The sequence below is a fragment of the Eulemur rufifrons genome, chromosome 15, assembly GCF_041146395.1.
Source record: "Eulemur rufifrons isolate Redbay chromosome 15, OSU_ERuf_1, whole genome shotgun sequence".
NCBI classification, from domain to species: domain Eukaryota; kingdom Metazoa; phylum Chordata; class Mammalia; order Primates; family Lemuridae; genus Eulemur; species Eulemur rufifrons.
In genome coordinates, this window is record NC_090997.1 from 10,742,436 (window position 1) to 10,758,370 (window position 15,935).

The 15,935-nt window shown below is 52.7% G+C and overlaps 1 protein-coding gene across 1 annotated transcript; it reads left to right on the forward strand.

Moving 5' to 3' along the window:
* Positions 1–3,442: 3,442 nt before the first annotated feature.
* On the forward strand, positions 3,443–15,393 carry NCR2 (natural cytotoxicity triggering receptor 2). Its single transcript, XM_069489052.1, is given in 7 exon segments — positions 3,443–3,530; positions 3,684–4,025; positions 8,994–9,123; positions 9,215–9,325; positions 10,028–10,067; positions 10,070–10,149; positions 15,357–15,393. Coding segments are annotated over 7 exon segments (828 nt in total).
* Positions 15,394–15,935: the final 542 nt, after the last annotated feature.

Below are 15,935 nucleotides of genomic sequence, written 5' to 3' on the forward strand. Positions count from 1 at the left end.
CCTAGCTCTGAGCTGAGTCCTGGGGACCCCTTCGGACCTCCCCGTCCTGCGTCAAAGGCCAGATCTCCCTTCTGGTGAGACCCCAGCACTCCCTGGGCTCACAGCCACTGCTGGAGGCTGGACTGGTCCTCCCTGGGGCCACAGCTGCAGCTGTTGACAAGACAGAGGGGGCAAGGGCTGACCCCCAAGGGGAGGGAGCTTCTCCCAGAGCTGGTGGGAACAGAGAGGCAGGGGCTGGTTAGGCCTGGGCACACAGAGAAGCCATGATGCTGGGTCACCCCCAGGGCCTCTAGTCTCTGTACCCCAAAGCCTAAGAGCAACCTTCATGTCAGGCTGAGGGATGGGACATCCCACCCCAACCCTGACCCCAAAGACAGCCCTCAGCCCAGTGCCAGGCCTGCTCCCCCAGCTCCTGCCTCTCCCTGCCCCTTACCTGAGGTCAGGAGCAGCAGCAGGGCCAGCAGCAGGTGTGGGGCCTCCTGTGCGGGGTGGGGCAGGCGGGTGGGGCAGGCGGGTGGGGCAGGCGGGGCCTCAGCAGGGACCCTGCCCACACACAGAGAAAGGGAGGGGAAGCTTTGGCTGGGCCATGTGAGGCCTGCGGGGCGGGGTCTGTGGGCAGAGTGGGGGGTGGAGGTCGCTGCCCTGCGGGCCTCAGCCCTGCCCAGCTCTAGTCCCCACCCAGCAGGCACCTCCCCTCTCCCCACTGTGCTGCTGGGTTTCCCTCCACGGCCTTCCTGTCACCTAACACCAGGGAAAGGACAGGCTGAAGCTTCGTCCTGCGTCAGGGGCCCATCAGCCCCTCTGCTCCCTAGGGAAGGCAGAAACCTCATTTCAACCTCGTGTGAGCACCCGGGGTAAGGGGGCACCGAACCCATGTTGAGCTAAGTCAGCGGTGTGGGGTCAGGTCCACCTGGAATCCAATCAGAGCTCCCAACACGTGTGTCTGTCGAGGAGGGGGCGGGGGAGGAAAGAGCCCAGACTCTCTCAGCTCGGACACGCTGGGCTGCCAAGGTCCCCTGCAGGGCTCCCCAGAGCAGAGGTCACTGACAGGAAGCCACGGACGGATGGAGGACAGCCTGGGATGGATGGGAAAGAAGGCACAATGTGTCCATTTTACAGACAGAGAAACAGAGCTCTCGTCTGCCCCAGGCCCATTCAGGGAGGGGGGGGGGAGGGCCGGGCCCTCTGGAAACACCATGTCTTCAGCTCCCCAGCTCCTTCTCCGGTCTCCCCCGAGAATGCTGCCAATGAGGTTGGGTGAGGAGGCTGCTGAGGCTCCCGAGATCCCTGAGGGGCCCTCTCAGAGGGAGACAGAATGATTTCCCCCCTAGAACCCCAGGCCCCCCTCAAAACTCCTGGCTGTGCCCTCCCCTGGTGGTGGCTCCTCATCCTGGTGGTGGCTCCTCATCCCCATCTCTTGAGGAGACTGCTGGAGAAGCCCCAAGTCCTGCTACAGCTGCCTGCCCCGGCCCCTCCTGCAAAAATTCAACATGTAACAGGGGCTGTCATGAGCCCCTCAGAGCAGGGCCAGCCCCACCCCAGACAGGGTTGAGCCTAAGCTCAAACTACCTGCTCCTACACCTGGGGCTCAGGTCCCCAGTGCTGGAGGAGACCGAGGGTCTAGGTGTCTCCAGCAGGGTCCCCTCCTGGGGCACCTGAGGTCCCAAGTCTATGCAAAGGATGCCCACCCCCTCAGGCTGGTGCGGTGGCCACAGCGCAGAGAGGGGGCAGATCCCGCCCTTTGAGAGGTCCCTGTCCCGTGGGACACAGCAGAGAACAACGCAGAGCCAATCACAGGGGGCTGAAGGGACACAGAGCTGGTGGGATGTGGCAAGGGCAGCTCTGATGAGCCTACAGGGAGGGCGTGTCACTTCTCAGTGGTCAGCAGTGGTTAGAGAAGAGGAAAATCATTGTGGGAAACCGGTTGCTGACACCCTCGCACGCAGTGACACGCTTCTGAGCCACCCCTCGCTGATATGACTTGTAATTAGGTCCAGAGAGAGAGAGCTGGGCCCCACTGGAGGTGAGAAAGCCCCTATGAGCTCACCTCTGCCCTGCCTCACCCCTGGTTTCCTGTCCTGTCTGTGGGTCAGACTTCAGCCAAGCTGCAGCCAGAAGACTCCAGTCAAAAGTCAGGAGGCCTGTTCTGGTAATACCACCAACTCACAGTGTGACTTTCAGCAGGTCACTGCCCATGCCTGGGCCTCAGTTCCCATTTCTGAGAAAACGAAAAGTCGTGAAAGAGAGAGAGAGTGCATGCACAGGCCTTGCAATCATGGCAGAGAGTCAGGCGTGGCAGAGGGACAGCGGTCTGCCTGCAGGCGTCCTCTGGCTCTGCAGCTCCGTCCTGCTCTCCCACCCTGCCCCTTGGGCCCCGACACCTGCTGTCCCTCCTGCGTCCTCCTGTTGTCTGTCCCTCTGCGCTTCTCATCCTCAGTCTCTGCTTCCTCCTACTGTAAGGAGGAGGGCACTGCACCAAGGCGGAGCAGGGAGTCGGGTCCAGGGGTGGGCACAGCAGCGCACATAAAATCAAGTCCACTTGGTGGGTTCTGGTTCCCGTCTCAGCCATTAACGCCGCGCAGACGGTAGCCTGGCAGGGCCCCGGGCGCCACTGCAGTCCCACACAGCCTCTCCACCCGTCCTAATATAGATCCTCTCTCTCTGTAAATTGCATCTTTTGTAAAAAATGAAATCTTAAAAATGCTAACATTCACTAAAGAGATGCTAGAATTTTTCATCCATTTATGTTTATTAACATCTGTTTATTCTCAATTAAACAAATATTTCCGCAGTGCCCTGAGGCAGCAGGAGTTGAGGACACAGAGATGAAGCCAGGTCCTGGCTCCTGGGACCCGTCCCCCTGCCCCCTCTAAGGGCCCCTGCTCCGTGCTGTCTCTCCACCTCCTCTCTCCCCTCCCCTCCAGCACCCACGAAACTTCCCAGGGGGGAAGCACATCCCTGACCCACTGGGCAGGCCTAGGCGTGACGTCTCTGACAACCCCTGAGACCAGTGGGGCTGGGGTTCATGGTCAGGCCTCTGTGTCTCTGAGCTTGTCACCCACTTTCAGCCTGACTTTCCCTGGAGATGCGGCAAAGCCAGGGCCCTGCAAATAAGAGGCCGTGCACAGGGGGGAAACAGAGGGAGCTGGTCTACCACTTGACCACAGTTTCCTCCTGGCCCTCTCAGCTCCTCCCCCAGGGGTGGGTCTTGGCAGAAGGGAGGCTGGGCACCAGGGAGAGCAATCTACAGAGGCCAGAGAGCTGTGTGCCAGCCGGCCAGGCCCAGCCAGGCCTGCAACCAGAGGCCTCCACTTCCCTGTACCCACAGAACCTGCCCCCCACTCCCCCGCCCCCCTCCCCCCGTCTCCCACCTCCCCAAGCCAGGCCCTGGCCTGTCTCATTTTTCATCTCATCCATTTTTCCCTCTGCCCAGTCTGCCCCCATGTCCCTTCCCACCAACACACAGGACAAGGGCCCGGCCTGGAGAGCACTCCCAGAACTGCTGCTGCTGCTGCTGCTGCTGCTCCCAGGTGAGGGGAGGAGGAGCCTGGGGAGGAGAGGGGAAGGGTGCGGTGGGGACTGTCGGTGGGGGCTGTCGGGCAGGGAGCAGGTGGCTCTGTGGCCAGAGACTTGGTGTGAGGCAGGTTCTGCACGTGGCCCTGACCTGGGGCCTTGTTCTCCAGGCTCCTGGGCGTTACCCAAGGTTCATGAACTTCAAAGCACAGCAGGGCAGCAGCTCTCTGTGAGATGCCAGTACCCTCCGGCCAGCAGGTTCTACGAGAAGAAGGGCTGGTGTAAGGAGGTGTCGGCTCTTGTGTGCACCAGGCTGGTCACCAGCTCCAGGCCCTGGACGCAGGTTCAGGTCTCTCGATTCTCAATCTGGGATGACCCTGTTGCTGGCTTCTTCATTGTCACCATGACTAGTCTGAGAGAGGAAGACTCAGGACACTACTGGTGTAAAATCTACCGTGCTTCCGGCAACCCTGTCTCTAAGTCCGTCAAATTCTACCTGGCGGTGTCTCCAGGTGAGCCCCTTCCCTGAAAGGGGGAATGCCCCTCCCTCCCTCTTGCTGCTCCATCACCCCCATTTCCCAATCACGGAAGCCAGCCTCGCCCCGCCCCAGTCTCCCAGGAAGGCTACAGGTGCCCGGGTCACACATATGCACACGTGCAGCCACCCCACACTGTCTGCCTGCGGCCAGTGGCCTCCTCAGAGATGCTCAAAGGGGTCAAACACATCAGTTGAGCATGCTGACCAGTCACGTCCATGTGACCCCACCACAGGAGGGCCCAAGACTGCCCGGCGTCTTGGGCACATAGCAGGTGTTCAGTAAATGCGCATCCACTGGTTGCAAACCCGCCCCACCATGTGGAGCCGGGGACTCACACGGGCTCGGTGGTATCTGGGTGGGGACCTGCTCATCCCTCCTGGTCCAGATCAGAGGTCAGCAAACTGTGACCTGAAAACTAAGAATGGTTTTTAAGTGGTTGGGGGAAAAAAAATCAAAAGAAAAATAATACTTTGTGACGTATGAAAATTATATAAGAAATTCAAATTTTAATGCCAAGTAAAGCTGTTCTGAAACACAGCTATGCCCATCATGTACCTGTTGTGTATCTCCCTTTTCATGCTACGGCAGCAGAGTTGAACAGCTGTGACAGAGAATGCATGGCTCACAAAGCCCAAATTTTTATCCCTGACTCTTTACAGAAAGTTTGCCAACCTCTAGCCTAGAGCAGAGCTTCTCAAAGAATCTGTGGTGAAAAACCTTTTTTTTAAAAATCTGTAATTCATAAGTGACTACTTTTTTTGTAAAATACAGTAAAAACAAATTACTAGAAAATAAAATGAGATAAAAGAAAAACACAAAGCAAAGCTCGAAGTGTTTATTAGGTTTGATAGATATAAAACCACATTTCAACAAATATAATCAGAATAAATATAACATAGGGAAAAATTTAAACTATAAAAACTGTACACATCCGTCATTTGAAAGTATGCATGAAGGTGATTAATATAGTGGCCTAACATCATACCCATAATGTTTTGTGGTTCCCCAGTCATAACTAAACACAAGGTTAAAAGGGAAATAGCAATTCTCCATATTAAATGCCAATATGCACATTTTGAACAAACACCCTGTATATCCATATTTAATGATTTTAACGTGACAAATGAGTACTCTTCTTACTTGTTAACTTGCCTAATCTGAGTGCTATTTATGACATCATGTCTCTTAAGAGATAATGGATGAAGAAATTGTATTGATGCTTTTTTTTAAATAACACTCATAGTAGAATACTGGTCCCACAGAAGTATGTTGGCAGAAATAGAAGGAATTGTAAAGCAATTTCAACAAGCTCAATATTGTTATTTTTAACTTTTACAAAAGGAAGCACCTGATGCTGTATTTTCAAAATGCATCTTCAATCGTTCATCGGTAGCCAGTTCCAAAATTTTGTCCTATGAAGTTATAGTTTAATTTAAATTATCTTTTGATGGGAAAAATGAATTCTGGATCTATTATATTAATTTCTCTGCAGACTCTTCTTTTGACAAAAAACAAAATTGAAAACATTCTAACAAATAATTAAGGTTTCTCCATGAGCACTTGTGCAGATATGCAATATCAAAATCATCTATTTTGTTGATAATTGTTATTATGAACATGTCATAACAATTCATAGAAACTATTCTAAGCATATTTCACTTTTGCACTTAGATTTTATTTGCCATTGAAAAGCATGTTGCATTCCTTCCTTGCATGGAAACATTAACATCAAAACTATAATATAAATAAGTCTGATTGTGCAATTTACTTCTTCAAAAATTTGTACTAAACTGGTTTCTCGTCTTGTGGAAACATTAGGAGTTCTTTCCACTGATCAAACATTCTCAACAGAACTTTTCCCCTTGTAAATTGGTATGCACTAATGGCTGGCCGTGATAATAATAAAGGGAATGATTTTAAATTTCATACATTCATCTTTTGTAATTGACAATTTTTTCCATGTTGGTCAGCACACACTGTTCATATTTTTTTCATAGCAAAACTTTCTCAATGAAGGAAGCAGTGCATTGATTTACAATGTAGCCCAAGGCTTCTTAATCTGGATCACTATTCCAGAATGTTTTCCTGTCATAGCAACTTCATCCATCAGATCATACTCCTACATGAAACTTAGCACAAATCACACTTTGATAATGTGATCTTTCATTGTTTCATACAGTTCAGAGCTAGTTGTGTTTTGGGCAATGAAGCTAAAAGATACAGAATTCCTTCATATCATTGTGTTCAAATTGCACATATAGTAAAACAATAGGTATGCTAACAATATTTGTGCATTTTTCCAATTGCCATGCAAAATGCTTTGCTAGCTTTATATGTTCTAAGAGATGGTCTCCATGTCGTTATCCATTTCCTGAAATATTTCTACCTAAGGTGTCAGTGAAAAGTGATATTTAAGCTCCCTTCATTTCTGTAAATTAACCCAATATTGTGAACCAAAAGTCTCCATAGCAGTCTTTCAATAACGTTTTAGCAATTGTATATGGATTGTAAGTCTTTGCAATACAAAGTGTTACTTCACAAGAAACCCGCTAAACTAAGGTTTATAAGCAAATACTGATTGCTTTTAAAAGCTTCTTAATCCAATACTCTCTTTTTCCTGAAAAAAAAATAGTTTGTTTTGAACTTGTGTATTTATGTTGTATATGTATATGCCACTTGTTTTTATGGTGTATTTGCTTTATTAGCGAATACATTTCAACAAATAACTCGTTAAGTTTTAATACTTTACTACTAATTATAACTACAAAACTCACACTGTACGAGAACAATAGTTGCCTGTTGCTGCCATAACCAGTTACCAGAAATTTAGGGGCTCAAAACAACACAAATTTATTATCTTACAGTTCTGTAGCTTGGAAGCCCAGTGTGGGTCTCAGGAGACTGAAATTAAGGTGTCAGCAGGTTGTGTTTCTTCCTGGAGGCTCTAGGAGAGAATCCGTTTTCTGCTCATTCAGATCGTTGGCAGAATTCAGTTTCCTGCAGCTGTGGGTTTTCTTGCTGGCCGTACCCTGAAGGCTGCCCCCAGCTTCCAGAGGCCACCATATTCCTATGCTCGTGGCCCCCTTCCTGCGTCCCTCTCACGTTGCGTCTGTCTCTGACAATAGCTAGGAAACGGTCTCTGCTTTTACAGAGCTGTATAATTAAGTTGCCCTGGATAATCCAAGATACCTTCCCCATCTCGGGGTCTTTAACTTTCATCACATCTGGAAAGTCCCTTTTGCCATAAAAGGTGACATGTTCACAGGTTCCTGGGGTTCCAGGAGTGAACATTTTGGTAGAATACCATTATTCTACCTACCGCAATGAGGGATTCTATTTTCAAACAAAACCAGTACAAACTCTTTGGAATACTCTCAGAAGGAAAAGATTTCTTGGGCACCAATTCTACCATCTTCATTTGGTTTAATGTTACTGCCACATTACAAAACAGAAGTATCTTTTCTTAACAAAAACTCCTGTTTTGCTATCTGTTCATTAGAACTCTAATTAGGTAATCACAGCCCTACCATAAATTAGCTAATCATGTTAAAGCTCTAAATTTTAAAAAAAGATTAGATCAAAAATGAAAATCATTTAAAAATAACAATTGTAAAAAATAAATACTTTTTTTCAGGTGTTTATATAGTTTTGGGTTATAGCTAACAACTAACCTTAAAGTGTCACACACTGTAACCTGGTCCTGTGTGTTACTGGCACAGCTCACTCCACATTCGACTCCCCACACCAGTCTGGCAGCAGCCAAGCTGGTCTGTACCCTGTTCAAGCAGGTGAGACGAGTTTACTAACCACGTGCTTGGATGTTGAGCAGTATCAAAGTGACAAAGGTTTTACAATCCTTACTCTTAATTCTTAAACTTACCTTGTTGTGGGCGGATTACAAACAGGTCATGGACCAGCGCCAGTCCATAGGTCACACATTCACTAGCACAGGTCTAGAATTTTCCCAGAGTGCCCCAAACACTTCCTCCAGGCTGGGCACAGGGTTGTTCCTGGCCAGCATCCCAGGCAGCCTCAGAGAGAGCGCCCCTGTGGGACAGCATCGTGTCCATGTGTCCGTGGGCTTGGGGCCCTCTCCAGGGAAGGCCTTCCAGGGCAGTCCCTGGGACGTGGGATGTCCCAGCCTCTGGCGCCCTCTCCTCTAGCCCTCCCTGCCCTTGCCCTCTCTTCCCCCAGTTTTCCGGGCAGCTCCTCCCCTCCAAGACAGGGATGGGGATGTGGGCCCAGTAGAGGACATTGGCAGTCCGCACTTGCTCTCACAGCCTTGGAACCAACCCCACTTTCTTCCTCTTCTGGGCCCCCCTCAATCCACAGCAGCCATTGACCCTGGTGGCCCCCACCACTTTTCCAGAGACAGCTGTTCCCCCCCACCACCCACCAACAAGGGCTCTGAGCACAGGTAGGGCTGGGGGCTTCCTGGGAAGGTGAACGGTGGGAGTGGTGTGCAGGCAGCTCACGAAGTCTCAGAGTCGGGAGGGGCCATGCAAAGCACGTGGGGACTGTGGGGGCCAGGGCTGTGACAGCAGCCCTTCACATTCCCAGCAAGGGGCTCCTTTCCCCAAGCAGCCACAGAGGAGTGAGGACAAGAATGGAGGTCAGAGAAGAAAGGGCCCTCAGGGCGGTGACTGTCCCCATCCTTGAGGAGGCTGAGGCAGGCAGCCGCCCAGAAGTGCAGAGGAGCTGGGAGACAGCCAGGCCTCCTGAAGCCTCTTGCAGTGCTCCTGTGGGCGCCCTGTGGAGCCCAGGCCACAGCTCTGTCTAAGCCTGAGCCAGGGACTTCACAACACAGTCCCCACCCTCCCAAATCAGTTTTCTCCTCGGCCAAGGGGCTCTGTTCCCAGTCTGGCCCAACTCGCTGACCCGGCTTTCCTGCAGGCAGGCTGTCCCACCGGCTAACCCACTGTCCCTTCTCTCCCCTGGCAGCCCCCACCTCCACACAGGCCACCTGGGCTCTGCCCAACCTGGTCTCGTCGCAGACCCAGAGCTGTGTGCCCCCAGCTGGAGGAGCCACAGAGACCCTTGAGGCTCCGTCTGCCACCACTGCCCCTCCACAGTGAGTTCAGGGTGGGACCCGCAGCCACCGAGGCCTGGGCAAGGGACCGCAGAGGAGACTGCCTGCCCAGCCTGTCCTCTCTGCCCTCTAGGCCACGCAGCTCCACGCCCCACCTGGGCCCCGCAGTCCCCAGGGCCCTGCTCCCTGGGCTCTACGGACTCCTCCTGGCCAAGAGCCTGCTGCTGCCCGCCCTGCTGCTCTGGTGAGTGCGGTGCGGGTCAGGCTGGGGCATTGCAGCAGGGGACGGCTTCTGCTCCGGACAGAGGGCTGGGGGGAGTCAGCCAGGGAACAGAGTGGGAAACTATCCCGCACAGGGCTCCCCAAATTAAAGCCTCACAGAGTCGGTCCACCCGACACGCTCACGTGGACGTTACAGGTCCACCTCTGTTCCACAGCTGCAGACTCGCAGGAATCTCATCCACATTTCTGTTTGCTCCTCTCTCTCTCCCCCACCCCACTCTCTGTCTCTTTCTCTGTCCTTCTGTCTCTCTCCTCCTCCCGCCCCTCCACTCACCTGCCCTCTCTGTCTCCCTCTACTCCTCCCCCATCCCCTCCCCCCACCCCATCAGTGACACTGACCTGCACAACCAGAAGTTCCGTCCCCACCTGCCCTCCAGCAACACCCACCTCCCAGGACTGCCTCACTCCGGTCCTCAGGGAGAGAAGGTGGACACAGGAGGGGAAGAGCCACCAGCTCTGGGGAGAAGGGGACACGTAGGGGAAAACCTAGGTGGGGCTGTGAACCCCAGCAGTGAAGAGGGTGGGAAACAGTCAGGGCCAGCCAGGAGCAGGCTTGCTGGAGGAGGGGCAGGCTGCAGGCAGGCTTCGGGGAGAGGGAACAGGGTCAAAGAACAGTTAGGGTTCGAGCCCCTTCCTGTGTTTCTTCCCTCTCCTCACATCTCAGGGCCTTCAGGAACCGATGTGTGCGGCATCGACATCGCATGGAGGGCAGTCTCTGCTGCGCCCGGCTCAGCCCAGGCCCTCGGCCCACGGGCGCTTCCCACCGAGCCACCGGACCCCAGGGGGGTGGCCAGTCTCCCCCAAGCCTAGACGCCCAGGAGCTCCTCCCTGACCCCTGGGCTCTGCCTTCCCTGCAAAGAAAAGGCCAGAACTTGACCCCACCCGCAGCCCTTGGCTCCCTCTCCCTCCGGAGCCTAGGGCTTCCCCCCAGGCCCCCACCCAGCTCAGCGCAGGGTCTGGGCCAGCGCCACTGGGTTATGGGAGCAAAGCCCGGGGCAGCATCTTCCCACCAAACCTGAGCCACTAATGACAATTCCTCCTCTCCTCCTCCTCCTCCTCCTGTCTGTAGCCCCTGATGAAAGAAAAACCCTAGACAGGATTAATTTACAGGAGTTTATCTGAGCAAAGAACAACTTGTGAATCAGACAGCCGTCAGAATCAGAAGAGGTTTAGAGATCTCCCCTTTGCAACCTGGACAGTGTTTAGCGACAGAACACAACTGAAGAGAGCAGAAACGAGGACAAAAAGTGGTTGGTCTTTTCAATGTTACTTTCCTTGTAAAGGTTAAAGCAGGGGGGACTTCCTTGGCATTCCGGCTAAAAGTGGCCTGTTTGGGGATTTGGCTGTTCCTTCTCTCCCCACCCATCCCCCCTCCACCCGGCCCCCTCGGATTTCTTGGAAGGTCAGATGAGCAACCTCGCTTCAGCCTGGTGGCACTGTGGAACTTCAGCACGTGTGACTCCTTTTTGGTCTGGTCTGTTGGGCCCAGCACAGGAGCCCAGAACAAACCAGGACCTCCTGTGACTTACACTGAACACCCCCAGCCGGACACCTAGGTTGCCCCAGCATTTCTCCCTCCGTCTCCCCCTGTTCAGCCACACTCTGCCAGGGCCACTGTGTTGCTCGGCCTCCTCCAAATCCCTCCCCCTGGCACCAGCGCCCAGACACCTGACTGGTGTCCCGTCCCCGGACCCCCTCCTGGCTGGGTCCCCTGATACGACCCTTCCCAGCAACACCTCTGTGCATTTTTGCCACCTGGGAATTGAAGTCCCTCGCCCTGCCGGCACTGCACACCCTGTGCCGTCCTTCTCACCACCGCCAGTGCGGCTGCAGGATGGAGCGAGCAGCGAACTTCCTTTCCTCTGCACCAGCCGGGCAGGGGGCTGCTCACACACAGCACCTGAGGTCACTCTGCATCCTACCCTAGGCCTGTCACCCCCGAGGGGCTGGTCTCTCTCTGACACCTACTGTCCCGATGTCAGACCTTCCGGACTGAGCCTCTAACTTTATTATCTTTTCTCTCCTGCTCATCGTCTATTTTTCTTTATTCCTCCTTTCTGGAAACGTTCCTCTAGGTTACATTCTATCCAAATGTTTACAATTTATACTATCACATTTTTTTCATTTCTAAACGGTCCGTTTGTTCTGCGAATATTCCTTTTTATAGCACAGCGTGTTTTATTTTGGCGTGCCGTATTGTCTCTGGAAATATTAAAGTTTTAACTTTCGAACGTTTTTTAAGCTTTGTGTATTTTTTGTTTCCTCTGAGCGCCTGCTGTGTCTTTTGTCTTCTCCTTCCATGGGCCTCTGTCTTTCCTCAGAGCTTTCTGGAAGCCTCTGCTGCTTCTCAGCAGCCCATGGCCTTGCAGAGCTCAGAGGCTGTGTGTCTGCCACGGGGTTTGTGGCTCTACACAGATCGGGCAGCAGCTTGGGCCCATTTTTTCTCTCTGACAGCTCAGTTTCTCCAGAAGGGATTCTTGCCTGCCCTCCTTGGGGGCGTCAACCTGGCTCCAGGGTTCTAGGCCCCAACTGCCGCAGAGCGAGGGGCTCTCCCTGCCCCGTGTCTGTTCCCACTCAGCCCCCATCACGCCCTTTCTCCACGTGCCTGGTGCCCTAGCGGAGCACCTCTGTGACTCACCCTCACCAGAGACTAACCTCAAGCTCTCTGCCGGGTGGCCGGCGAAAGGGAAGCGAGGAAGTGGGCAGCTGACCTACTCTCACTCTCACGGGAGGCAGAGGATCTAGGAGTCCGACCGATTCTTAAAACAGACCCCCAAGCCACCGTCTGGTCTCCAGCACCTGCTTCCACTCTGCCTGCTGAGATGTCCAGGCCTCTGACTGCTAAGCCGGTCTGGGGGACTCAGGCAAAATGACTTGCTGTCTCTCCTCCCACCCCTACCAGCCTTCCCTGCTCCGTGAAGTCATCTGATTGTCACTCAGCTTCAGAACTTGTCTGGAGCTCTCTTCACCCTCCCGTGGATTTATACAAATTGTATCCGTTTGCTGTCCCGCCCCTCACCCAGCTTGCACGCCACTTAGCAGGATGAGGAGGGACCCCAGATTCTCCACTAAACGCCCCTCCCCAGGAGCGAGTGTGATCCCAGACCTCCACTCGTGCCAGTACAGACTCCTGTCCCCCAGCCATCCCCCACAGTCAGCCTCTCGGTGTCTTTATTTCATCCCTGTTCATGCCAGTCACCACGAGAAGCCCAGGATGCCCCTGTCCTCATCACCCCAGAATCCCGTCTCAGTAAGACCTTATTTGAAATCCATTAAATTAGTCCCTTTTCCCACTCTTCACCAAATCCATAAACCTTTCCACTCTGGCCTCTGAAGTGCACAGCCCTGAACACAAGCCCCTATCTGTCTCTGAATGTCACCTTCCCACTCTCCCTGAAAACTGCCTCTGCTCTGAGGATGCTGCCTTCCCTGCAGTTCTCTTGGGGGGTAGCTCATTGCTGTCCTTTGCCTCGTGCCACTGGGCCTGAGGGTGGGCTTGGTGTCTTCTGTGCTCCTCTGACCCTTCCTACTTTCCCATCTTCCCGAAACCACCCAGCAGCTGACTCGCTGCCATTAGACTCTCCCACCGTTGTGGACCACCCATCCTTGTTGCGGGTCCTATCTAACCTGGGGTCCTCCTCTTCATTCCTCGAGGGTCTTAACCCCTGGCTCAGTGCCACTGTCACCGCTCCTGCCACAAGTCCTTGGTGACCTTGGGCCCATGCAGACTCACGGATGAGCCTTCCAAATCCCCGGCCTCTCGGTCGACTAAGAGATAATATCTTCAAGCTTCTTGGAAGCCTTAATGTTTGACTGAAAAAATCTGGGAAGCACATACCTTAGACTCACTCGAGGGCCCTTTGTCTGAGGCATGATGTGAAATAATAAGAAATACGTATGCTGGCTTTTGACCCTGGTTCCTGACACAGAGCTTCTAAGACCCTTGTAAATAGGGGTGCTAGGGGGACCTTTTGTCTAATATTTGGTCTTTGACTCTGGTTCCTGACACAGAACTTTTAATCCCTTAGAATTTCCTGGGAGATAGGAGCATCTTTGGTTATAACGAGGCAACGTCTGGTGGGCTCCTTGATGGGGACTAGTCACAAGGAAGATCAAACCGTGATTAGAAGCTTGGAACTTTCAGCCCCACCTCCCATCCTGCAGGGAGATAGAGTTAGTCACCAATCATGCCTGCATGGTGAAGCCACTGGAAAAACCCCACAAGCAAGGTTTTGAGGAGCTTCTGGGTGGGTGAACATCACGACGTCCTGGGAGGGTGGTGCACCCCACTCCACGGAGACAGAAGCTCCTGTGCTCGGGACTCTTCAGACCCCATCCTATGTGTCTCTGCACCCGGCTGTTCATCTTAATCCTATAGCACATCCTTTATTATAATATTATAATAAGCCAGGAGACATAAGTAAGTGTTTTCCCAAGTTCTGTGAGTCATCCTAGAAAATTACAAAACCTGAGACAGGGTTCATGGCAACCCGATTTATAGCTAGTCAGTCAGAAGTACAGGTGACAACCTGGGGCTTGCGATTGGCATCTGAAGAGGGGGCAGGCTCGTGGGACTGAGCCCTCAACCTGCGGGGTCTGTGCTGACCCTGGTTAATGTCAGAAGCGAACTGAATTGCAGGACGTCCAGTTGGTGTCTGCAGAGAAATGGAGAATTTCTCGGGTGGGGCCCGGGGTGGGTGCACCCACACGTCTGGTCACAGAAGTGTTCTGTGTTGAGAGTACAGTGGAAGAAAACAATTTGGTTTTTCAGGCTCTAAACACGTTACCTTTGATCTTTCTGAGGTTTTAAGGGATTTTACAGTCACACCTTTGGTTTCATCTTTAGATTGCATATCCCTGAAAGTGCCTGGATTTTATTTTAGCATCATTTATCGCCTGCAGGCTGGGAGTTTTAAAGTCAAGTCCCAGCTCCTTCACGTTGAATAGTCCTGACTATAATTTCTCTCTCTCCTCTCTCCTTTTACAATGAGACACAGGGAGAAGCCAGGTAGCACCTTCAACGCTTTGCCTGGAAATCTTAGCTGGGCAACCCGGTTCATTGGGTACATGCTCTACTTTTCACATCACTGCAGGTGGCAGCGTTGCTTTTGCCGTTGCAGAACAAAGAATGCCTTTCCCTCTTACCTACTGAGAGACCCCAGGGAGGGCACTTAAGGTCTCTACCCCTAGGCTCTTCACTGGTAAACACAGAACTGGTATTATCCACGTTACCAAGCCATTTGGATTTGCAAGTAGGATGATACATTCATAAAGCACCAGACATATGAAGGACACTGAAAAAAATGCTGAGCTTTGGAGGGAGTGAGGGATGGTAGAAAGAGAACTCAATTATGACACAGCAGAATAATGTGTGAGCAGAGGTGAAGGTGAACTTGGAGCCCTGATAGCTTCCTCTTCTCAGTGGACAGTAGAGGAAAAAAAGGAAAAAATCAGGATTAGGAAACTGACCGAGCTGGGTCCCATACTCACTGCCACCTCTCTGGCCAGCAGTGGTCAGGAGCAGCCTTCCTCCTTGTCAGAACGGTGTGGCCACCAACTCCGCATGTCATGGGACAGGGAAGGGGCCACCTCTGCATCTGGCATGCAATTCCATGGCAATCCCTGACCATCTTCCTGGTTTCCTGTGCTGATTGCAGATGGCACACACGGTGGAAAACCCTGATGGAGCTCAGGAGCCTGGGTCCCAGCAAAGCCATCTGCCACTGTCAACAGGGCACTGACCTTCTCGGGACCTGAGTTTCCTCATCCGTAGGGAGATAAATATTACCACCACACTGACATGAGGATGAAGATAAACGATGGTAATGAACACACTTTGTAAATAATAAAACTACGTGAATATTTTATTCCTGCTGTTTCCTAAGTTTCCTTCCAGCTCTGAAGCTGCATCCTGCATCCCACACTTGGTCTCTAGGGGACCAGCTTCTCTGGTCTGCCCTCTTTTCCCCACCCTCACCCTTTCCCGTCCTCAGTTCTCTCAATGGCCCCTGGAAGTCCGGGAGCCCGTAGATGCTGCGGGGAGGGGCACTGCACAGGAGCCCAGGGAGCAGAGGGGCCAGGGGTGGGCGAGGCTTTGCTCTCTCAGCTCAGCCATGCGTGAGCTTGGGCAGGTCAGTGTCCCTCTCTGAACCTTTGGCTCCTTCTCTGGAAAACGAAGGGGATGGAGATGAGTTCTACCATCCCTTCCACGTGAGAGCAAGTCAGTGAGCACAAACTGAACGCTTCCCCGTGCCCAGCTCAGGGCTACCAGGGAGCCAGCAGCACAGGACACAAATGCAAGGAGCCAGCCCGGAACACAGCTATGAGTCTGTGGGTGGAGAGGCCCTGGGGAAGATTCCAGCACAGGCTGAGGGAAGGGGACAGGGAGGGGAGCAGAATTAGCATGGAGATGGCCAGGGAGGGACAGAAGAATGGGACACCAGTGGGCACCAGACAGTGGAAGGAGCCCAGCAAGGATGAGGAACTTTGCTATGAGGTCACATTAGTCAGGACGCCATGACCTCAGTTGAGCCCCGTAGAGGCAGACACAATCTCAGAAAGGAGGTGGAACC